Raw genomic sequence first — 25356 nt, 5'->3', positions numbered from 1 at the left:
TTTTATATAATATTTTACCTGTCTAATTTAGCCAACCTCATTGAAGATAAAAACAAAAATTTAAAATTTTATATAATGTGATGGGATCTCAAAAAATATAAAATATACTAAACAATCTCAGAAATTTTTCTAAAATCTTAATTGAATACGTATAATTAGTTGGTAATTTTTGTGAAATGTAGAGATGATTGTAGATATATATTGACACCTCTTGATTATAGTCATGTACTACAAGTTAATTACACGAGATTTGTAGCTCTAATCCACATTAGATATGGTCAACTGTACAAGGAGTCTTGATGCTGTTCTAAAACGAATTGTCTAATAGTAACACGATCCTGTTTTTAGATGCGCAAATTAGATTAGTAAGACAATATTATCGAACCAAGGGTGGCACAATCCCAAAACTGTTTCTGCCAAAAGACAAATCTACATGCGTGATTCATCATAAATATATACTTTGTCGAAACTAGAATGTACATCGGATCAAACACTAGGAAATCATCTTGACAAAAAAAACTAGGAAATCATAACTTTTAGGAAGTCAGAATCAGGGTTAATATAACTTAAAAGCGTTTTTATAATAAAATATTATATTTAATATTATCATGTATCAGTTATGTGATATTTAAGAGATATTCTTAGAGATTATATAAAGATTCTAAAATTTTAATATATTATTTTCACTAGTCGTTTTATAAAAAATATAATTAATCATATTTCATTGATTATATTTGTGAAATCAATAAAATCCTTGATATTTTTTATATAAATATAATTATAAATAATTTTCTTATATTTATATATTAATAATTTTAAAAATTCGGAATCTTGTGGAATCCTAGACACACGTCAAAATCCTTCCATCCGAAATTAACTACGATCTCGGTTAAGATCAACCAATAGCTATCCAGTTGTAAGGTTCGTTTGACTGAACTTAAAATAAGTGTTTTTTAGTTAAAGTAAAAAAGTGAAGTACAAGTTACAGGTTAGTTAAGACTTATAAATGATTAAAGCGTTTGAGAAAAAAGTATAATCTCTGAAACAAAAGCTAGAATTCTTAGTTTTTATAAGTGATTCAGAACTTTTTATATAAACGATACGAATAAATGTTTCAAACTTATAACTAAAACCGAGATTTAAAAACTCCACCCAAACATTATTTAGGTTTTGAGAACTTTTTTTGGTAGAATTAATGATTATCCAAATATAGAATCAAGAAATTAATGATTGAGAGGAGAGAAGACGTCTTCCGAACGCGGTTGTAGGGTGAGGAGATGATTGACATGTTCAAGTTAACTAAAAATGAGGAACCGACTGAGTGATTAATAAGAGTGTGGTGTACTCCTGCCTTAATTAAATCACACACAACAATGGCAGAGACATAAATTGGTCTTCCTTCAATCAAGGGGATTCTCATTGGATTACCACCGCTTCTCTAACTGAAATCATGTACCAACGACTTTTTAAATCTGTTTATTTAATTGTTTATCCGAAAAATATGAGGGATAACAAATAAATATCAGGTTATTTCTATATTTTATGCCGTAAGCGTTGGTCTACTCATTATTAGAGCAATCGCAGAAACAAGTTGGATAGTCCCTCTTTCAGGTTCCGTCCCATTTCTTATATTTTTTGAATAATATGAGTTAGAATGTTACAATCGAGTATCTGTTTTTAGATAATTTCAAGAAGAATTAGAGTCGAACTCACAACATGATAAAGATGATACAAAACTTCAATTAAAACAGTGAAACGGGACACAGAATTGGAATCATTCAGCCAATTCTGGATATGAGACTACTTTTACTTATTTGAAATGGAAATATATTGGAGTCATAAATTTGAAAAACTAGTATCAAACGATGTGATTGTTCTTTCTTCCGAGTATAAACCGTCTTGACCGTAACCAAATCTTGAATTATTTGCTGTCTTATTTTTGATATATCGGATAGAGTCAAGACAAGTTATTTAAAATTACGACTCGGCCCGAAGAGCAAGAGCGTAAAATTAACTTTCTATACTTAAAAACATTATATATTTGAAAATTATAAACTTTCTTAGTTTTTTTTTTTTTTTTGATCATCATAAACTTTCTTAGTTTTATTAGCTTATTCATATGACCGTAAAGATTAATGATATTTTCAAATAATATTTCTCGAATGATTTTTTGTAAGCATAAAAGTGAATTAGTCTAAACATAGAGAAATGGTCAAGCAAGTACTTGGCACAATTTTGACATTCATTTTTACTTTTCTGTATTATGCATTAAATTTATAAATACCAGGAATACGAATAATTATAAAAAAAATATAAAGAATAAAAAGGAAACTAGATCACAACAATAATTGAGAATAAATGAATAATAAACACATAGGTGTGTATCTTTACAACCATTCACAATATTCCCCATACAACTGTATTTCCTTCAATTTTTCGCTTCGCTCTCTCCCAACTCTCCCTCTCTCTTCTCTTATTATCTCCATTCTTTCCGGGAATCTCGGTTTCTTCTTTCTTCCAATCAAATTAATCTACCACGTCATATTCTTAATATATCTGTCTTTTCAGTTTTTTTAAGCAACATACATGTTCTATATAAAAAAGGAGGCAATATACAATGTCAACAGAATATTAGAAATAGAACATAATTCTGTTTAAAAAAAAAAAAGAAATAGAACATAATTTAGAGTATATGAACAATCCTACACTTAATTTTTAGCTGAAAATAGTAACAAAAAAAAAGCATTATAACTAAAATTTATATAAATTATGTAAGTGGGTGTTTGGCAACGGCTTAAAAGTCAGCTTCTGCGTTTATAAGTTAGAAACACTTATTTCGTACCGTTTGTGTAAAAAGTCAAAAAGCACTTATAAAAAGTTAGGAATGATAGCTTTTGTTTCAGGGTTTCTACTTATTTACCAAACACTTTAATTACTTATAAGTCGTAACTTGTTTCTAACTTCTACTCCACTTATTTATTATTTTTTTAAGTAAGAAGTACTTATTTTAAACTCATCCAAACGGCTCCTATATATCAACTTTAATGAGACATTATTGTTATATATAACATTTAATGTATTTTGAGATGGAAAAATATTTTGATGTTCATCATACTCGTCAAATTTTGAGAGACGTAAAATCCACATATGTCATTTTGTTAGAATAATATGTATTATTTATAATACTTTAAAATGATATATTATTTTTAAATATATAATATCAAATATAGTCGGGACCATCAAGACCCTTGCACATCATCAAATTAGACATATCATTCTAGCTATTTTATACGGGATGCTCTTATTTTACTCTCTCTGTCCCAAAATTTTTGGCTTACATGTAATTCTCTTGTAATTTTAAAAATATATAATATGCATGATAAAATACGTATAGACCGTTTTTTAAATCACAACACTTCTTCGGTCTCAAAATAATAACACGGGTACTGATTTACGGTGAATAACAAAATGTACCCTGATTTCCGGTGAACAGTGAAACAAAATAATTTGGCAAAGCTTTATGAGACGCGTTATTATGGTTACAATCTAGAAATTTCTTCTAAACCAAGCAAAGAGGATTAGAACATGTAACACGAGAAACAAAAAGAAGACGAGACTGAATCATATCCTTAATTGCATGCAAGACTTTGTCGAGACCTCTTGATCCAGATGATTTATTCCAAATGCAAGAGCTAAGAAATTGCTATGGAGTGTGTGGTATGAGGCAGGTGGGGGCTAAGTGAACTGGAAGCAATTCTCACCATGCAAACAGACACTGTGTGCCATACCTGTCTCGTTAGATCAGCATTCCACATTCTATGGTCTCAAAACCATGGCTGAAACTCATACAATTATTTCCCATTATTCCCGTAAAAAAAATGGAAAACCGAATCGCGGAGAAATCAAAAATCTGAGCTAATCAACTGAACTACCGATTCATGATTTATTAGAGATTTCTCAAAGATGTTTTTGATAAGTCATGGATTTTTAGTTAAATAGGAGTGTAATTGGTAAAAAAAAAGTTAAAAATTAGTCATAGATTTTTAAAAAAATTAGAGATCTTTAAAATAATGTCATAAATACTTAAATTTTTGATAGAGATAAATAAGTTTGTACATTTGAACACGTTTGGATAATCCAATTAATAAATTTATTTTCTGTGATCCGGGGATATTTGAATTTGACTCTCGCTCAATTCAACAAATATTAGAACAGAAATTTATTTGTAAGATATATAAATTTAAATATTCAAAAAAAAAATCATAAATTTATCGAATTCTCGAGCTAGGGGAGAAATATGAGAGGGTATTATGTCATTTTCAATATAGTTAGTTTGATTTGAAATAATCAACAAAATTCCATCAAATCTTTCAAAAAAAGAAAGGAAATTCCATCAATAAATGTGATATCCACTAACTTTGACAAGTAAAACTAAAAAAAAAATAAAAAAACCAAAAATCCAGCCAAACATGAGCTAAAGCAAACAACATTATAGCAAATACTATAATACCACAAGTGGTGCGTTTGTTTTTAAGCAATAAAAAACACTCTCATTCTTAAACTCCCCATGTAATAATAACAACTCTCATCTCTTGTCTTCATACTCCAAACTCCATTCCATCTCCAAAAAATGGCCGGCGGTGTCACAGCCTTCTCCTCCGGCGACTCCACCTCCGCCTCTCTACATGCATTGATGGGCCTCGTCCAAGACGTGGGCCGGGCCTCGTGTGGCGGCTTCAAGGGGCCATTTAAAAAGGATTGTTCAGACTTGGCCCGGAGGATTGCTCTGCTCTCGCATTTACTTGAAGAAGTTAGAGATTTTAAAGGGGACTTGAGAGTGCTTGATGAGTTTAGTGTGAATTCTTCGAGTTGTTCTTGTTTGGTTGATCTTAAAGTGGTTGTTCAAGCTAGTAAAGGATTGCTTGTTGCTGCCGACAGCTTTGATGCCAAGATCTCCCAGGTATGATTTGTTTATTGTTGAAATATTGTTTGTATCTGTTTTGTGTAATGTGTTGAATTGGTTTGGCAATTTGGGTGTTTTTGTTTTGTTTCGAGATTTTAGTTTTAGTCATTTATTTACTAGATTTGCAAGTATGTGTGTTTGGAGTTTTGCATTGCAATTTTACGAGCAGGTCGTAGACAGTGTACAAGACTAGTTACGAACATGGTCAGAGAGGGGTCCAGGGAGGTCAATATAGTCTATAACCTTAATTTGACGAGGAGACTGTTTTCACGGTTCAATTTGTGATCTAGTATGTATCATGAAGAAATATGGCTGTTATGCCAAGCACAACATTCTAGTTGATTAAATATAACATGCAGAGACTTGATTATTGCGTCAAAAACGACCTTCTAAACTTTAGAATTTAGATTATTGCATTATGGTTTATAGTACATGTTCCGATCCCCGGATTAATTATCATCCTATAGATTGGATAAAAGTTTGTTGGCCTTTTCATCATAAGCTTTGTGCTGTTCTAAATGACGATAAAAAGATCACAATATGTTATATGATTATAACTATACAAGTTCTTTGTGGAGATCATCAAGTATAAAGATGAGTTATTTGGGAGCTTAAACCCTTTTTATGATGCGTATAGATGATAGATCTTCCATTGAAATTCTAGTTGCTTGATACTTGAATAAATATTGTACAGTTACAAGGACAAGAATCAGCTGTTTCGGCTTACATATGACAGAGCTAACCATAAGTATATAGATATTCGTATTCCATCTCATTCATACCATTCCCATTTCCGGTAGCTAGTACATAGTTCTTTTTGGGCAGTTTAACTCGTACTTAATATAATCGAATGTACTCTAGAAGGACATGCTGTATTAAGATCAGAACACGAAAAGCTATAAATTGGCAATTAAGAGTTCTGGTGTTGAATTGATCTAGGAAGAGCCAGGTTACAGAGGCCAGGCAATATGATATTTTGTACAGATAGTCATTAGCGTAGATGTTATTCATGTGTTGGAAGATTCCCTAATAATCCCCTCTGTATTCATGTTTGTCCATGATGTAAGCCCTTTTATTTATTTTTAATAACTTTCTGATTCGGATTTTGATTTCAGGAAGGTGCTGCCAAGAAAATTGCCTTTCAGTTTCAGTGCCTGACATGGAAACTTGAGAGAGCATTGAAAAACTTTCCGTATGATCAATTAGATATCTCGGAGGAAGTTCAAGAACAGGTAAGACTTGAGCTGATGAGCCTTGTTGAAAGAATGGCTTAAACTTTATGTTGACAACATTTTATCAGTTGAGCTTGTTTGTCATACAACTGGTTTCCTTTTACAGGTTGATCTTGTAAGAGGGCAGTTGAGAAGAGCAACAGAAAAATATGGTGGCTCACTGACTCCGAGTAGATTGTCACGTGCTTTGTCCCAGCCATTAGATAAAGAGATCGATCCATTACAGTCAAGGAACAGGATAATCGGGAGCTTACACGTAGAGAGTACAGGTAGCATCGATCATGAAGTTACGGAAAAGGTGGAAGTTTCTCCGAGAACAAATTCTTCAAAAGGATATGGATCAGATCAGATGATTCATAGGTTAGAAAGGAGGGGAAGCTCCTCTGCATCTTCCGAGATCTGTTTGTTGGACAATGCTGATGCTGATGATGGAGAGAACTCATCCCCAAAAAACTCAGAGGAGAATAGAAAGCCCAGTTCTCCAGTAATTCCTGATGATTTTTTATGTCCGATTTCCCTTGAAGTGATGAGGGACCCTGTTATAGTGGCCACAGGACAGGTAAATTTTGCGGCAAAACTGCAAATATCATAAATATGTTCTCTGTTATATCTTCCGCTTTTTGACTAATTTCATATGTACTTCCTTTCTAATTCCATCTTCCTCTTTTTGTCCAGACATATGAGAGATCCTACATCCAGAGATGGATAGATTGCGGAAACACAAATTGTCCAAAAACTCAACAGAAACTTCAACATCTCACTCTAACCCCAAACTACGTCTTAAGAAATCTTATTACTCAGTGGTGTGTAACACACAATGTTGAACAGCCAACAGCACTAACAAGTGGTAAGGTTAAAAGAAGTGATGGAACGTTTCGTGATGTTAGTGGAGAGATAGCAGCTATCGAGTCACTTGTCCGTAAGCTCTCTAGCCGGTCTATTGAGGAGCGTAGGGCAGCAGTGAGGGAAATTCGTTCACTTTCCAAAAGAAGCACAGATAACAGAATACTAATTGGCGAAGCAGGAGCTATACCTATTCTTGTGAGCTTACTGACTTCTGATGATGGCATAACTCAAGATAATTCAATCACTTCCATTCTCAACCTTTCTATATACGAACACAACAAAGGACTTATAATGCTTGCTGGTGCCATTCCTTCTATAGTCCAAGTCCTCAGAGCCGGAAGCATGGAAACAAAAGAAAACGCAGCAGCAACACTCTTTAGCCTGTCCCTCGCTGATGAGAACAAAATCATCATCGGTGCATCTGGTGCAATACCAGCATTGGTGGAACTGCTCCACAATGGAAGCTCTCGAGGGAAGAAAGATGCTGCAACAGCCTTGTTTAATTTGTGCATTTATCAAGGAAACAAGGGAAGGGCTGTCAGGGCCGGGATCATCACAGCATTGCTGAAAATGCTGACAGATACAAGCAGTTGCATGATCGACGAAGCATTGACTATACTCTCTGTCCTTGTGAGTCACCAAGAGGCTAAGGCCGCCATCATAAAAGCTAGCACCATACCAGCATTGATTGATCTTCTGAGAACAGGCCTGCCGCGGAACAAGGAGAATGCAGCTGCCATTCTGCTCTCATTGTGCAAGAGAGATACCGAAAATCTTGCATCACTAAGTAGGCTTGGCGCGGTTATTCCACTGACAGAGCTTGCGAAATCTGGCACAGAGAGGGCCAAGAGGAAGGCTACTTCATTGTTGGGGCATCTAAGAAAATCGAAACAGCTCTGACAGGTGGAATATTGACAAGATAATTAATTAATTATTTAAATTTATTTCATTTTATCTGATAATTAATTTTCACGTTTTTTCTACCTTTATTCTGTGTCATTGTGGATTGAAAGTATCTGATGCTTAAAGCATGAGAAATAAGAACAATGTCATGCTTACCAATGTACTTATATCATCTATTCTATATACAAGTGCATAAATTCTTTTGATATAGTTCGTAATTTGCAGAATTATCTTGTTCTGGTTCGATGTCCGCATATCCTTGCGCCAAAAAAGAATATTATGATTGATAAACGTTCATTAATATAGTTCGTATATCTCAGGAATCTACAATATAAAATTTACTTGTTACTTGAGAACAAAATTAAGTGATTTTCTCGTAAATACCCAAGTCTCAAACTTTTTTTTGCAAAAATATTACATCTGTTTTTAAATATTTTGCAAAAGTACCAAACTTTTGAAAATATTTTTGCAAACCAGTTACAATCACGTGCAAACATACTTACAACTAGATTTGCAATCCTGCGGAGCTAATTAACTGCATTACGTAAGTTGCAGACTGGATTTTTGCAAATAATTTGTAAAAAATTTGGTATTTTTGCAAATTTTTTCAAAAAATATTAAAATCACACACACCTTAGCAAAAAATTGTGTTTTCGAAAATTTTCCATAATCAATCGGCAAATTTCCCAAAATCGAAACTATGTCGAAAAATATTATTGGCTCCGAAACCTCCTTGTCGGTAAGGAGGTAGAAACAAGAAATAGCATCTTCATTCATGCATTTGCACTCGTTATTTCAACATCTCTTGTGCTGCCAGGCCGAGTCACGGGGTCAAGTAGTATGAGAAGAGAAATCTTATTCATGCATTTGCATCCATTTCGTCACTTAGTTTTCTTGTCAATTTCTAGCCGACGTTTGTTTAATAATACAAAGTATAATCTGAACGAATCAGCAGCAGAGAACGTGATAACTGATAAGATCGGACCTTTACAAGTTACTTAAGTCTTGGTTTTTTAGTTAAGTCACTGCTCATTTATCTAAATAATTCTGTATTAGTCGCAAGTCGATGTTAAATGGAATCTACAAAATTTCTTGAATTTACACCAGGATTGTCGTGTACATGCGTGTCATTCTCGTTGAAAGTTTACTCTGTTTCATGTACATGATTACCTAATCATCGACTTATTCTTCTCTCTGTCTAGAGCTGTAAACGAACCGAACTGTTCGGTAAGCTCGCTCGGTTCGGTTCGTGTTCGAGTTCGGTAAGCTCGTCCGATAAGCTTACCGAACACGAGTTCGAACAACATTTTCCGTCCGATAAGCTTAACGAACCGAACCGAACTTTTAGGGTGCTCGGTTCGTGTTCGGTTCGTTAAGCTCGTGTTCGTGTTCGGTTCGTTATGCTCGTGTTCGTTCGACAATATATAAAAATATTTATAATATTATATGTAAATATAATATATAATATTCATAATTTAGGTAATAATATTATTTTATAATTGTACATTAATTTAAAATTGATATTGTATATGTTGTAAATATATAAATAAAATATTTGAGGTAATTTTTTTGTTAAATTAATTTGAAAATAGCCTGAATATTATTTTAAAATATCTATTGTTCGCGAACTGTTCGTGTTCGGTTCGGTTCGACATGTTCGTGAACAGTTCGTGTTCGGTTCGGTTCGTTACCGAACTCGAGTTCGGACATAAAAATTTGTTCGATAAAATTATCAAACATTATTCGGTTCGTTAAGATTTTGTTCGAGTTCGGTAAGAGTTCGTCCGAGTTCGATTCGTTTACAGCTCTATCTCTGTCCACTCGATAACGAGATCGTATAAATAATTGTGTGCGTGAATATTTAAATTTCAATTAATTTTTTTAATAATTGAAACAGAAATCAATATTTTTGATTTAAGTGAAGCGAATAGCGATATTGTTAGTGAGCAATATGTCAATGATAATTTTCGGTATTAGAAATAGTATTGACAAAATCCAAGGAGTTCATAATCTAGTTAAAAGTCAATCATAAGTATTAAGTACTGTATTTTCAAGTTGGAGCATGTTTCCAAGACGCCTTACTTATTTGACCTTAAAAGCTACGACAGCCAATCCATACACAATTATCCTCAACTATCCCCCAACACTGTGCCAAAATATTCAAGCTCTGCGTACTAAACAGTCAAGTCCTAGAAACAGGTTAAGTTTCTGTGCATTTCATACACAGAGAAGGGGAGAGAGAGGGAGGGAGGGAGAGAGAGAGAGAGAGAGAGAGAGAGAGAGAGAGAGAGAGAGAGAGAGAGAGGGAGAGATTAGTAGTTGAGGAGAGATAGTAGAGAGAGAGAGAGAGAGAGAGCATTAGCTAGTGTAAAAGAAGATGGGTAATAGCATAGGAGGGAAAAAGAGAACAAAGATTATGAAGATTAATGGTGAGACAATGAAGTTAAAAACTCCACTTCAAGCAGGTTCAGTCACAAAGGACTATCCAGGCTATGTTCTGCTAGACTCAGAGGCTGTTAAGCATTTCGGAATTCGAGCAAAGCCACTAGGACCTTACCAAGAACTCAAGCCCAAAAGGCTATACTTCTTAGTAGAATTACCTAAAGTTGCAGAAAACAGATCAATGAGAAAAGTGCGATCAGGCATTAACATGAGTGCTAAAGACAGACTGGAGAGCCTAATGCTGGCCAAAAGATCGGTTTCCGATCTCTCGTTGATGCAGCAGAAGAGCAGCATTGGTGATGAGAGGAGGGGAGTGATGGAAAGTGAGCCCGGGAAGCTGAAAATGAGGTTGCCGAAGGCAGAGGTGCAGAAGTTGATGAGTGAAAGCAAGACCGAGGCCGAGGCAGCCGAGAGGCTAATGCAGCTATGTCTGGATTCGAGTGAAGGCGAGACCAATGGCCGAGTGCATTGGAAGGACGGTGGCTATGGTAGAGCTAGCCACGGCGTCAAGCCGCGTGAGGTATGGTTCTCTGCAAAATCATAAGAACAATTTTATTAATTTTGTTCCTTATGTTGTTTATTTTTTGGCCTCTGAATCTTCATGCATCTTTGGGCAATTAATGTCTTCGTGTCCGAACCTGAGACCTCTGTCGAACCTGAGCTCTGATACCATGTTTGGAACCAGTCCATCTAAAATTAAAATATTAGAGGAAGACACTAAATAAATCTTATGTTATATTTCAACATGTTGTGTATAATCCATCTGTCACGTTATCAAGTTTGAAGAAACTTGTTTATTCAGGCTTTTGATTCTTGAATTTATGCAGAAGCGAGTGGCGTTCTTGCCAGTCGATGTAGGCGAGATTCATGAATCAGGATGACAATGCTCGCGATTGAAGCTGCAAGAACAATGCTTGTGCATTCACGTCGTTAATACTATATACGAGTGCATGTAACCCGAATGTATATATGTAATCTCTTACGAGCAAGACAGCAACTAATGTTTTGATTCCAATCTTTCGAAATTTTGGCGCATTTTGATTTACTGTCGAAATTTTATTTCACTATTTACACAAGCAGCTGCACCGCAAGAACCCGCAATTGTCTTATTTCAACACAGTATGCATACCAAAAAACACAGTATTTGTTAAAACGTGTTCAGTCTCGAACGTTAAGTATATATTTATATGAAATTCCCTTATTTGGGCTTTCCGATAAAATAATGTTAATTCAAAACATTCCATCATCTGGCTATTTTTTATAAAAGTTATAAAAATTAAATGATATAATATTATAAAATGATATGTGAGATGTAGAAAACGATATTTAAAGTGTTATCTCCCCGAATTATGATAGAAAAGGCCAACATCAATGCCGGAGGATATGTTAATCCTTCAGTTTTTCTAAACCTAACCCATGTTCGAACAAGACTTTCAGTTACATCTGCGCGTCCCAGACATTTGACGGCAGACTCTTTTAATAAATAAAACGTAAAAACCATCAAAGTCATTGTGTTATCCTTTGAAAAAATGTTTAAAGAGAGATTTCAAGAACTGGTATAAAACTCGAAGAATACATGTTACATACACTTTTTTTGATCCCGATTTGCATTTTGCTCGTCTTGCACGAAATGTAGCTTCAATATATTCTCGAGTAATAGTCAAGTATCTACTTGTTATCTATTACGTGTTATCTGTAGAGCACAGACCTGCTATCTTCCAAGTTCGAACCCGTTAAAACACAGCAAAACCCTGTCAGAGCTTCAACATGATTTAAATGACAACCCAAGCATAAACTACTCAACCATCAAATGTTTATTTGATAAATGGGTTACAAAAGATTAGATGTAATGTACATGATGTAACATGAATTGTGCTCAAACTAAATCCTAGATATTATCTCGCTATTGGCTATGCCGACCACTGATCAGGCACTGTAAGGAAATAGGTTGTCATCGCCTTTCTAAATCGTTTCTTGTATAGTTTCGGAGAAACAATAGTCGGGGCAGCATTCTTTGCACCGCCTAGTATTCCAGAGCTCTTCACCCATGTCTCCAAGTGCTTGTCCCATGTATATTGTCTCATGTAATCGATTATCCCTAGTACCAGCTCTTTCCTTTCTTCATCCACTCCCACCAGCAAAGAATAATCCATAACATCCACCGACTGCAACACAGAATACGAACTTGGAACTTAACATATTTTCGATGCATTCCAGCTCATGGTATGCACACAACTACCAAGATTATCAATATCCCGTTTCTGTTTTTGTTTACTTAATTATTTAAAGCCCTGTCACTAATTTTTACGTGCATTGTTCATTAAGCATACCAAGGGTCTTGATCATGACTTGCACTACATTACCGTCCCAAAAATAAACTAATGTATAAATAAAATCACAATTATGTAGGTAGTTGGATAAAATTAGCTTACCGCTAAAAATGATGTGTCATTCCAAACTGCTCTTTCCAGGCTTCTCTTGGCCTTGCTTCCAAGAAACATGGGTTTAGTTCGTAATGCTTCTAACAGATTCATATCCAGCAACACCTTGTTTTCTCCGGTAGTATCAGAATTGTAACGGGACCGTGCAGAGCCCTTGAGATCATAGACTCTCGAAATGTTTCTTCTGAAAAAGAGATTCTCCATCACCATCAGATCCATTTTAGTTTCCTTGCCACCCTTCAAGTGTTTAACAGTCACCTGAGATTTTCACAAAGAAATTAGAATAATAGTAACTAGAGCATTATCGGTCCCATTTGCCCAACCCCAGCTGAACCCAAGGAACGGGCGTATGTTGACTGACAGCTGTAAGAAACTAAGATACTAAGAAATAAAGAGAGCATATACGAAGAATGAAATCAACCTGAAATATCCCGAGAATTTTCGCAAGACATGTGGGACTTTTAGAGTCTACAGAAGCTTTCATATATTTAAAGTACTCAGGTGCAAACTCTTCAAAAGATACTAATTCAGTTTTCGTGACTTGCTTCACAATAAACCTTTCATCCAAAGACTTTGCGAAGTAAACGTTGCTTTTCCCACCTTGTGCATTCCACCTCTGACATCGGCTCAGAGAATGTACAAGATCTACTTCATTACAGCCACATTTCTTTCTGAGAGCATCAAATTGCTTTGGGAAATAACAGGTAACTGAAAACTTTACCCTTCCTCCAGAATTAGGTGACTCGGCCTCAAAAGAAATTTTGAAATGGGGACTACTACTAGGCTCCGTTAGTATGGTACCAATAGTGGTCGAAACATCTTCAGAACCATAACTTCCGTAGTGGATGTAATCCAAGTCTAAAGACCCAAAAGACTGCCAGGCTGGAATGGTCGAAGCTGCAGAATCCTCTCGCTTCAGTTGAGCAGCATTCCAGGCCTCTTCAAATCCACTAGATTTATCGGCTATCCAGTCTTTATGCTCTCTGGAACTGAGCGCATAAGATATAGCACTAGTTGGTTCATTATCATAAACAACAATAATCAAATCTGTCTGGCCATTTGATGAAAGTACCAATCGTGCCCCATTAGGCAAAAGAGATGCAGAAGAAATAAATGAGGGTGAGGCATTCCAAAGGTTAAATTTCTGGGCCTCGTGAGGTGAAATTTGAGTAGAAGTCCTTTGTAAGTCAGGTATGGGATCTCTAAGCATGTTTACATATTCCCCAGAAGCGTGAAAAGATCTGACTGCTGATAAATGCATCGAGGAGGGAGGCAATCCCTTCTTAACCCTTTCTTGGAATCTTATAGCAGAATCAAATGATTGAACTCTTGCTGGCGATGATAATCTTCTCGAAGGTAATTTCAGCGGACTATAGTCCGCTGTACCATTCCACACAGAGTCAATTTTATCCGACAATTCAGATGCCGCTGAGGGAGCACGCTCTAATAATGTCTTGTTATCTGTAGATTCTCCATCTGAATGTGTCTTCAACTCATCCTTAATCTCACATGATGTCGACATGTAAACTCCACGAACGCCAAAATTTACTGCTGAAGCTTCAGGATCTTTGTCATGCGTGCACGGTAAATCTTCCTGGGGAAAATCTGGTATATTTAAAATCTGTTCAGACACACCGACATTATTATGGTCAAGAGAAAGGGTGACATCGCTGAGAGATGAAACACTTCTTGAATTCTTTAGGCCAGCATGATCTGAGGGACCAAGCCGTGTCTCAGAGTTAAGGCGAGAATCCAATGAACAAAGCCGTTGATCCCAGTCATGTGAAACGATCAGGAGCGATTGTCTCAAGCGATTAAGTTCAAAAATGTCCATCGTCACTGTAGCTAGTTCTAAACTCTCTTTGCTAGGTGGTTGGAGTATACACTGCATAAAAAACATTAAAGCAGGCAAAAATTAGTATACTTTTTTCAATACATTATTTCAAAGCATAGATTTATCTCAAATAACAGTGGACAATATCAATGTAGAAACATATGTTATCTGCTTGGAGCTTACATTAGAATCATCTCTCTCTTTTATTAGCTGGTCCTTCAATTCAATGATGTGACTATGTAACTCAATTCTATCAGATGATTCAAGTCCAAGAGAGGTACTTTTTTGTTCAATCCTATGAAGCACTCCCAATATTTCCTCGTACAAAGTGGTTTGCTTGCTTAAAAGCTGTAGCAGAGTAAAGGAATTAGATTATTAAAAATGTGACAGATAACATGCAGTCTAATTGTTACATGATATCGCATAATATGTGTCTAAATTACCTCGGCTGTCTCTTTCTTTAGCCAGTCCTGTTGAGAATGAGGAATGAATTCAAGAACTGATGGGGGCAAACGGACAGAGAGAATATCAATAGGAGAGTACCGGAAGAATGCTACCATACTCCCAAAGCTGTTATACAAAAGACAACATTTCATAATTTTATAAACAAAATAAAGAAATATAAATAAACCGACATGTATCAAAAAAACACAACAGTGGAATTAAAAAACAAAAGTCCTAGTAACAAAATAACATTACCCATAGTACCGAAGACAGTCCCTTTGCAGAGAATGACCACAGCTTGCGACACGATTAGCAGTTGCATGATTCGAGAAACTAAGTTCTAAGAACTTCCCAAAAGAAAGGCCCCAAGCAGCATCAGACATAACCACCCTGCGGGTTGCTGGTGGAACTCCATCTATATGTGTACACCTCAGGCACCGGTGCCACATCCAAATTTTTCCATCACGTTCTCCAGGTAGCTTTACTGTGGGAAGCCTTCTAACATTTATTGTAAGATTACCCTGCTGGTGAGTGTAGCAGACTACATGGGAATCAGCTGGTTCTTTGCATGATTTACAGCAGGATGTCTAGCATTAAAAGTGAAGCAGTTCAATAATCCCATGCCATATGAATTTGCGACAAACAATTATAGTACAGATAAACACAGAACAGTTACCTGATCAAATAGATCATCTTGAAGATACCTGCCAAGTGGTTTATCAAAACAACCATAAAATTTAATGCGCAGGAGTCGAGAACGCTCACAGACAGTTCCATTAAGCACACAACGACTTGAAAAGGATACCAGTATGCTCTGGTGACTATCACCTGCTGAATGGTATTCACTGGAGGCATCAATAGCAAGCACCTCGTCAAGCTTTTTCTGACAGTAGAGATCCTGTAGTTGCATATGGCCTGAGGTCATCTGGGTATTCTCCTCGTCAAGATTTCTTCTTTCGTAATTGTCAACTACACCTGGCCTGTATTCTTCCAAGGCTGCTGTAGCTGTTAAGTGATCGTCTATGACATCTGAGGACCCGAGTCTGTATTCCACAGAGTTGGGAGAAGAGATGAACTGAGGATTAAGAGGCTCAAGTACTGACTCGCTTTCCTCGAGTTCTAGATTGAGGCCTGTAGACTCGTCATTAAAACTTGTGATATTAGCAACTTCTGAGTAGGAGGTGGGAACAACGGAAGTAGGAATAACAGAAATAGTACTATCGACACTTGTCCTTTCTAGTAGTGATATTGAGGATCCCAAGGTCGGTTTAGGTAAGCTAGCACCCTCATCTGCAAGGAATGAAGTTTCAAGGGACAAATGATAAGCTGCAAAAACAGCATACTGAACAACATGTTTAACTTTCTTTAGTTCTTCACGACAAGAACCCTTCAGCAGGACCTAATTAAATCAAAAAATAATGATCAATTAAAAGGGGAAATTGTTTTAGAAGCTAAAAATAGTAAGCAACATAGAGACTACATGTAAACTTTGAACCAAACATTATTTAGGATGCAAAAAAGGGTTTAAATATGAAGCATTTCACATCTACATAACAAATACTTTTAATGGTAGCTGTTAAACGAGATTCAAGTATGCACACATTTTGTTATCAGATTTTGTACTTCTAAGAGATTTTAGCTCAAGGAAAATTAATTAGGTGAAAATTTTGTACAGCTTGCTGTCAGGGACACTGTACCAGATAGCTATTACGACACAGTGCTGAATAACTATTTACATATTCTTATGAACTGATTAATAAAGAAAAACAATGTCTATGCCTAAAGCTCATAAAGTGATTGCAGTTCCCATCATTTCTTAAAATATATAATAAATATTCAAGTTTAAAATGAATTTGCATAGATGGAAAACTTTACCGTGCAACCTAACCGCCGTGGACATCCTTCAAAGAACATTAAGGTCTTAGATGGCTTTCTCTGGTGCTGATTCACTTGTTCAAGGTTTTCAGATACTTTTTCTATGCGAAAGAGTTCACAATGCCCTAAACGAGCTACAGACAACTTATCAATAGGAGTTATAGAAGCACCAGTGCACCTAGCTATTCTCTGTAGTAAAGGCTTTTTAACATTCAACACCAAGGAGATCTCCTTCGCCAACAGATACTCTTGGGCATATGAAGATACACCTTTCTCAACCAGTAACACATTTGGATGATGAGCCTCTATCCTTGAAACGATCATCTTCAGATAATCAATTTCCTATTGAGATAAGTAAAGGTCATAAGCTCATGCTTTCACACAATTTTACCAAATAGACCAGATTTCTAAAAACAAACCTGTTGTAGTAGCGTATCAAAAGATGCCAGCTGATTAGGAACTCTTTGGTACTCGAGTGCTCCATCCAAAATGAGTAATCTAGTGTTTCTGTACTGTGAAATCATGCGTTTGTGTTTTATATTTTTTGTGCAAACTACTCCTTTAATGAATTTGCTGCATGCATATGAAAAATATTACAAATGTAGCATTAAACTCTTCACGGTTTACTGTATAGACTAGTACAAGAAGGGATATATAGAACTGGAAATTAAAGGAAATAACAAAAAGAGAAGATGAATGTATACCTTTCACTGGGATTTCCGGATGCTATACACTTAACTTTTACGTAATCGACAGGATCCATACTACCTCCTCTGCTAGTATCTGGTCTCACAAAGTTTGCAGCTTGCCATGATATTTCTGTAACTACATCTAGCCAATTGTCTTCATTGTTTTCTTTACTCACCTGTATCCCCTCCCCAAGCAAAAGCTGCAACACAAGGGCTCTAAAATGCCCCTGTACGACAGCTCTTAATGAATCCTTTTGGCCATCATTGTCTTTATCCTTCTCTGATAGCATGTTGTCAATGTCGGCAGATGAAAACATTGCAGTAGACTCCCCAATATCATCCTCGTCATCTTCATATGCAAAGAAGTTGTCTTCTTTCTCATCATTTTCATCAACAGCAGGTGGAGGAAACCAGATAAGACCATTCTTCTCCAAATCTAGAGGTCGATCTTGGAATGTCAACAAATTATTCTCCTTTTGACAAGCATTTTCAGGATTCTTAGTCCCCATCTCAGGCATTTCTAATACAGCCGAAGTTTCTTGATCAGAGGGACCATTTTGAAACCTTGAGGTTCCTACTTGCTCCTGCTCTACAGGATGCCCTATCCTATTAAAATTTTGGATCCTACAGGGGCTGTCCAGTGGACTTGATCCAACTGACTTGGAACTGTAAAATTCATGTCTAGCACTAATACTACTTGAATCTACATCCGATGTATCATCAAAAAATGAACTGAAAAAGGTTTTGTTGGAGTCCTCTTTATCATCATCATCGCTCCTACAACATAAGCATGATATATTCAGTGTACCAAAGCATAAGCAACTTCTGATAAATGAAACAGGCTATTAAATTGGTATGTGATGAGGATGTTTGAAGTAATTATAAGTGTTATGTAGTAGGAAGAGATCACTTAGGCTTACAACTATAAACATCTGCACAACAATCAGTGAACCATCCGAAGAAGAATAATTACTGACCATCTAACAGGCTCCTATTACTCGTTAGATATGTTTGTTTATAAGGAATTACAATATGAAGACTATTTGCTATATAGTCATATATAATCATATATACATTAGTAAACCATTTAAGATAATCTTATGAACTGAATTCTAAACTTCTTAGAATATTTGGAGAAGCCTATATAATCCTTTCTCCCATTGGCACCACCGATCACCATAAAATGAACTTATATATGTGATAGAATTTGGTAATAAACACACACACACACAAAAAGAACTTAATTCCAGTCACTCTACCAAATAATTACTGGAGTATATCATATGCTGCATGTTTAGACAAAACTTACTCTGTTTGATCAAAGATGGACTACTTTTTTGTTAAAATATGAAACTAAAGATTGGAATTTCAAGAACAAGATGATATTTTACCTGCTTGGAGAGTAATGAATTATGCTTCTGGCAGAATCTGGATGACAACATTCATCACATCTCCCGGTAGAACATGGAGATGGTGGTTCAGGGCTTTGTCTAGGTGAGTCTGAAGGATAAACTTTTTCAATGAACTTTTTCCCAACTTTTTCCTTGTTACTGATATGAGAGCAGAACTTGCAATAGTTAGTTACAGCACCAGCTTCAGATGAGCCATCTAAAATCGAGTTCCCCGATGAAACAACACCAATACAACCATTTGACTGCACACAGTTCTCACACAAGATCCTGCCACATCTTTGGCAATGGTTACTACCGGAAGACTCCACTACAGGCATCATGCAATCACAGCAGATTTTAGCCATCTTGTATTCACTGGAACAAGAATCCAAATCACCACTTCCCCAATAAATCCAAGATCCAACTTTATGTATCAAATCCAGAATCGAATGATCAGGTATTCCCATAGAATACACCAATCCACCATATATCAGCCCAGAAAAACTATAACCCCTCCTCTTCTTTCACTAATGTAATCAATTGTTTGTATCAAAGAGTAAACTTTACCCAACTAATAGAGGTGAAATTTACCAAACCCACAACAAAAATGGCGGGTTTTATAAAGTTATACTATTATCTTTTCTACCTGATCAGTCAGAATAAAAGTAACAAGAAAGGAATAAATATTTCCCTTGGATTTCAATATATATCTCAAAGAGAATTAATCAACACCCTTCTTCCTTGCTATATATACAAAATCTCTATTAGTATACAATAACACAAGCATCTATAGATCTTCTTCTTCTTTAACTTCTTCAGCTTCTTCTTTTTTCCTATTTTTTCCTTTCTGCTCAAACCCTAAAAGCCCAATTCAACCACTCCAAGAAACTTCAAGATTACAGCTAAAAATTGAATTTTTAAACCAAAACAAGATCCACTTCTCATAAAGTTCCAATCTTTATGCATCAAACAGTCAAAACACTAACAACCCACATCAAGATTAGAGCTAAAGATTGAATCTTGACAAGCAAACCAAGATTCCCTTCCACTAAAGTTACAATCTTTATGCATCAAACAGTAAAAACACAAACAACCCACATCAAGAAAGCTTGAAAACAGTCAAATCAAGTAAAGATAAGCAAACTTAAAGAAGAAAAAGGATGGAAATGAAAAGAAGGAAAAGAAAGAGTACTGAGAAATTCCCCTTTGCATTAAATTGACAAGCTCTCATCTCCATAAAAATTTGCTTCTTGATGAACTCTACTAGTTTCTCTTTCATACCCATCTTTCCCGGTGAAGCTTTCATTTTCACAACTCAATTCTCCATTAAACAATCTTTACTGTCCCACATCACACAAACAACTAGTATTATACAATACCCATGTGTGTGTATTTATAAAAATTCAAATAAAATATTATTTTTTATACTCCCTCCGTCCCAACATGAAGTTTACGTACACTGTTTGCACGCATTTTGAAGCTCTCGTAAAATATAGTTCTATAACATATTTTTGATTTTTTCTTTTTCTGAATAAAAGTTTAAATTTCAAACTTTTTTTCAAGAATTTTTTTTAAAATATATATATAATGTAAGTATACTTTACATGAGCCTTAAAATGCGTGCCAAAAAATACGTGCCAAAAAGTAACGTAAAGAACCTGGTGGGACGGAGGGAGTATTTTTTTATGTGTTTCTTTCTTGGTATCTCTCTAGCTTTTCCCACCCATTGCTGTCAACTTTATCTTTGTTCTGAGTTTATGTCATGAAAATGAACGCTTTATCTTTGTCCCTCCCTCGTATTTAATTATCTACTTATTTTAATATATTTCTTATTCTGGTCACTTATATTTTACTATTTTCACATTTGTCTTTAACCATTGGCTAGCATAATCTTATCTATAGCTATCTTGAACAATTTTAGATAAATAACTGGTACCTAATTTTTCTTCAGTTTATAATATTATTATCATTATTATTAAGTAAATAAAAATTTATCATCTAATTAAAAATTTAATGTACTACTAACTAAATTGGATATTATAAAATTTTAATGTCATATATTGCATTTATTGGTGTTAATGCTGGTCAGAGGCTACTAATTGGTCAAAATTAGTGCATTAGTGCTTTTCAAATTATTCCAACTCAGGTGAAATAAATAACCCAGGAGTAAAATTTACTGACAATTACTGCACCAACCTTCAATGGGTTTGGTGGTTGATAAATTGAACATTTAAACCTAACATACATGCCATAATGATTTTAGATGGCTGAAGTATTAATTTCATACTCATTTAAGTATTATTTTTCTACTAAAAATATTTTCTCATTCTTTATAAATTACATTATCATATAAATTCTCTTATAAAAATATGTAGAGAGCAGTAGAGCACGTACTTGCATTTTGAAATATAGCTATGTATAGCTATGTTTTATTTAAATACGTCACAATGTTTATTAGGCACGTGTAATATTTTAATAATTTTATATTATTTTTTGTCACAATAAAATATGAAATTTTAGTATCCAATATAACTATTTATTAGAAATAAAGAATCATCTAAAAGGTCAGATATAATGAATTATTAATGTTGGTAGTTTATTATGATTTGTATAAACCTGACCCCGGCCTTTAAAACAGTGTAATAATAGAATAAATTAAACATTAGCCTCCATCACCCGCATGCATACAATATCCAATTCGAAGTCCTAACAAAAAAATATATATATTTATCCGATTTGAAGTGTAGTGATTGAAATTGACAATTTATTAAAAATTGTGTGATAGTTACAAACTTGCAATAGTACGTCGAGAAAGAGGCCTTGCTCAAGATTCTATACACACACAATATACATTTGTGCATACTCGGGAGATTTTAGAAATTATGTGCTAAATAAAAAGATTTGGACTTCTTATAAACTTTTTTAGTCCAAAAATACTTGTTATTGTTAAAAATAATCCTAATACTTGTTTTTTTTAGATTTTTCTTTGAACAAAAGTTCGAATTCTAAAAAATTTAGCAAGATGAAAATTGGAAAAATAATTCACCAAACTACTATTTTCATGAACCTTGAGTACATGTAAAAAAAAAAAAATAAGTGGTGGCCATACTTTTCTCTAAATTTTAGAAAAAATGGTTAAATTTTCAAACTCATAGATTCATGATCAGATTTTATTTTGATCTTTTCCTTAAAAAATGGTTAATTCTAATTTGTTCAGAAATGCAAAAATAGAAACTGGCAATTCTTTAAACAAAATTAATGAAAAATTAACAAACGCAATCATTTTAAAGTGCAAAACTGAAAACTGATCACTAATCTATGTATTTGAATTTTTGATCTTTTTTCGATTTAGTGTACATTAAAACTTTGCACGCCGTCAACCAATGCCATCACATAATAAATATTCAAATAGTAGTTGCCTTTGTACGAAAGAACCAACTAGAACAACATTGTGCACAATTAAAATAAAAATACTTATTTAATTTATTAGTATAAAACTTGTTCGAGTTCATGCACTTGCCTCAGTTGGTGAAATGAGCTCTTGCAATGACTTTAATATCTAAAAGTCAAATTTGTTTGGCCCATAATAAAAATTCCTGAAAGCACAAAAGAAAAAATGGATAGATTTGTTATCACTTTCAAATATTATTTATGAATTGAACAAATTATCTACCAACGCCTCTGATAAGGTACTCCTTTTTCTAAGTGATTAAATAGACTTAAAGTAATAAAGAATTAATTTACGGTGGCCATGTAAAGTTGACTTCCGGGAAAATTCGGCATCTAAATAGTCAATGAACCATACATATTAAACGACTGTTGGACAAAATATAAGAAAGAAGGGTCAGTCGCATATAAACAAGTCGTTAATTGTAAGCGAGAAATAAATTTTGTTATATATTGTAAAGTGATCCTTTGCATATTAGCAAAATCGAAACTCAAAAAAAAAAAAAAAAAACAACTCGCTAAAAAAGTTCAATTTTCAACTTAGCATATTCTCACTTATAAGTCGGGAATTGACGTATAAATTGATCACATAAACGTCATCATGAGTAAGCTTTTTCTGACTTATATGATCAAAAGTCTGGTTTATGCCCAGCCAAATAGTCCCTAAATACTCTTTTTGAGATTGTATGACTAATTCACGCGTAATTTATAAAATCAAACACAATCATGAGTAATCTTGCTGACTCGTATTTACGAGTATTTTAATACGGTTAAATTTTTATATTTAATATTAATATAAAATTAAAGATATTAATGATTAAAAATATGTGTTGATAAACGCGATAAAGGTAAATACGAAAAATATTAAGATATAGTGAGTAATTTTTAATGACATAAATCTGTAATTTGTTTATTATATATATCTATAATCAAAATTTGGTTGATTCCATTATCAGTCAAAAACCGGGAACAGAGATAGCATAACTGATTTTTTTTTATAATATAAATTAATTACACACAGAAACAAAGCCGAATAGGTTGAAGCAGCCCATACCAGCAGTATTATTAATCAAGATGAGTCAAGAGGAGACAAGGACTCGTTTGGTAGCTTTTTGCATCAACCTTTCGGTAAGGTGATATTACATTCTGTCTATCGATGTGCCCTGGATCAAAAGAAGAATCTCTGTCCCATCTTTGCATTAATCTACAGCTTCTTTCAATACATTGCCTACTAATTGTATTAATTAATAACAAGGTGCCTTAAATTAATGTTGTTAATAAAGGTGCCTAAAAGTGGTATTATCTATTTTTTGTGAAAAGATAAAAAGAATCAAAAACTATCAAATTTATTTTTTTATAAAAATTTTAAAATACCGTCAAATTAATTCACGAACATATATAATTTATCGGGACGGAGTATATATATACTATATATATCCCTCCATCCCCTCATTTGTTTATACTGGGGGACGGGGGCTCGGCACGCATTCTAAAACTCTCGTAAAACGTAGTCTGATAAATTATTTTCAACTTTTTTTTCTTCCGAATAAAAATTTAATATTTAAATTTTTATAAAAAAATTAAAAAATGAGTTATAAAACTATATTTTACATGTGTCTTAAAATACGTGTCAGAAAAAAAAAACCGTAAGAAAACGAGGGGGACGGAAAGTATATATTTTTATGTGCGATGAGGTCCACAGCTCGACTGTGATCCATTAAAAGTTGCATCATTCGTGTAATACACAAGTCAGCACTTTGGTTCGGTAGAGTTATGGACGTTTTATATACTAGGCCAGCCGCCCATCCACCATTTCTTCTTCTTCATCATAATCAGCCATGACTCATTTTCATGTGAGGTGGATATATACGGTACATTGCTATACATCAATTTATCTAAGATCGAAAAGATTGAAAAATCCGATTTAACATGTACCTAATCATAATTTTACTGATTAAAATAATAGTTGAAGCTTAAAATTCATAATAAAGATCAAAACGATCAATTGTTTGGAAGAAATTTTGAAACTTAAATTTCGATAAGATCTTGATCACATTTGAATTTGACAGATGAAGTTATGATTCCAGATTTTTAAAATCTATTGAATTTGGCTGGGGTTTAATTTGATACAAATTTTTGAATTTTAATTTTTAATCATGATATTCAAATTTTAATTTAAATATATTAGTTCACTAATCTAAAATCTTAATTCGACAAAAAAAAAAACAATTGAAGCACTCTTTTTTAATAAAATTATGGAACTCCCAACATTTATAAGAATGAAAATTATATAATGTACACAAAATTATAAGTGAAGTAAAGTATAACAAATATTACTAGTTTATTTTTGATTTTAGAGACAAATAAAATAAATTAGTGTTAGAGAATGACATATCAATTTATTATTGATTATTATCATGTAAATACAAGGGATTCAATGCACGTTCATTAACTAATTAAAATATCATGCGTGTATTTATAATTATTTGAAATTATTTTATAAGTTGGTTTAGAGCCCTCCCCAATTCTAGAAAGAGACTGTGTTACTTATTTTGAATTTTTTTATTTTTAAAGTGTTGAAATTAATAGGAGTATTATGATAACATGTAGAAAAGTTCGTCAATAACCCGCTAAGAATATTTTGATAATAGTAAAAAGGTGTTTGGGTGAGTTTAGAATAAGTAATTCGGGCTTAAAACAAAAAAGTGAAATGAGTTAGAAGCAAGACTCATAAATAATTAAAATGTTTGGAGAAAAATTAGAAGACATAAAATAAAAATATTTTCAACTTCTTATTAATACTTCTTGATTTTTCACTCGAATAAATACTTCTAATTTATAAACTCAAA

General features: G+C 34.1%; 3 protein-coding genes across 3 annotated transcripts; 2 read left to right on the top strand and 1 right to left on the bottom strand.

The window, feature by feature from the left end:
- The first annotated feature begins 4513 nt into the window (after nucleotides 1-4513).
- Nucleotides 4514-8150, top strand: LOC108199990 (U-box domain-containing protein 10). Its single transcript, XM_017368026.2, has 4 exons — nucleotides 4514-4960; nucleotides 6079-6195; nucleotides 6302-6754; nucleotides 6871-8150. The coding sequence occupies exons 1-4, from the start codon at nucleotides 4631-4633 to the stop codon at nucleotides 7939-7941; spliced, it is 1971 nt and encodes a 656-aa protein (XP_017223515.1). The 5' UTR covers nucleotides 4514-4630; the 3' UTR covers nucleotides 7942-8150.
- Nucleotides 8151-10200: 2050 nt separating this feature from the next.
- LOC108198669 (uncharacterized protein At1g66480) lies at nucleotides 10201-11431 on the top strand. The gene is made up of 2 exons (XM_017366445.2): nucleotides 10201-10906; nucleotides 11214-11431. The coding sequence occupies exons 1-2, from the start codon at nucleotides 10322-10324 to the stop codon at nucleotides 11265-11267; spliced, it is 639 nt and encodes a 212-aa protein (XP_017221934.1). The 5' UTR covers nucleotides 10201-10321; the 3' UTR covers nucleotides 11268-11431.
- Nucleotides 11432-12177: 746 nt separating this feature from the next.
- On the bottom strand, nucleotides 12178-20399 carry LOC108199325 (putative 1-phosphatidylinositol-3-phosphate 5-kinase FAB1C). The gene is made up of 11 exons (XM_017367098.2): nucleotides 19061-20399; nucleotides 17685-18446; nucleotides 17400-17553; nucleotides 16981-17322; nucleotides 15782-16504; nucleotides 15361-15692; nucleotides 15105-15231; nucleotides 14845-15009; nucleotides 13249-14712; nucleotides 12819-13085; nucleotides 12178-12551 (listed from the first exon to the last, which is right to left on the bottom strand). Exons 1-11 carry the CDS (start codon nucleotides 19525-19527, stop codon nucleotides 12297-12299), a joined length of 5058 nt encoding a protein of 1685 aa, XP_017222587.1. The 5' UTR covers nucleotides 19528-20399; the 3' UTR covers nucleotides 12178-12296.
- Nucleotides 20400-25356: the final 4957 nt, after the last annotated feature.

This window comes from Daucus carota, chromosome 8, assembly GCF_001625215.2.
Source record: "Daucus carota subsp. sativus chromosome 8, DH1 v3.0, whole genome shotgun sequence".
NCBI lineage: Eukaryota > Viridiplantae > Streptophyta > Magnoliopsida > Apiales > Apiaceae > Daucus > Daucus carota.
This window is presented reverse-complemented; position numbering and strand designations above follow the sequence as displayed.

What these genes read in the sequence shown, in the direction of transcription:
- LOC108199990 (XM_017368026.2), top strand. Translation starts at nt 4,631, where the DNA reads ATGGCCGGCGGTGTCACAGCCTTCTCCTCCGGCGACTCCACCTCCGCC. An exon ending in TTGATGCCAAGATCTCCCAG is followed by an intron (nt 4,961 to 6,078) that starts GTATGATTTGTT and finishes TTTTGATTTCAG; the next exon opens with GAAGGTGCTGCCAAGAAAAT. An exon ending in TTATAGTGGCCACAGGACAG is followed by an intron (nt 6,755 to 6,870) that starts GTAAATTTTGCG and finishes CTTTTTGTCCAG; the next exon opens with ACATATGAGAGATCCTACAT.
- LOC108198669 (XM_017366445.2), top strand. Translation starts at nt 10,322, where the DNA reads ATGGGTAATAGCATAGGAGGGAAAAAGAGAACAAAGATTATGAAGATT. An exon ending in ACGGCGTCAAGCCGCGTGAG is followed by an intron (nt 10,907 to 11,213) that starts GTATGGTTCTCT and finishes GAATTTATGCAG; the next exon opens with AAGCGAGTGGCGTTCTTGCC.
- LOC108199325 (XM_017367098.2), bottom strand. Translation starts at nt 19,527, where the DNA reads ATGGGAATACCTGATCATTCGATTCTGGATTTGATACATAAAGTTGGA. An exon ending in TCCGGAAATCCCAGTGAAAG is followed by an intron (nt 17,554 to 17,684) that starts GTATACATTCAT and finishes ATATGCATGCAG; the next exon opens with CAAATTCATTAAAGGAGTAG. An exon ending in TAAAGAAAGAGACAGCCGAG is followed by an intron (nt 15,010 to 15,104) that starts GTAATTTAGACA and finishes ACTCTGCTACAG; the next exon opens with CTTTTAAGCAAGCAAACCAC.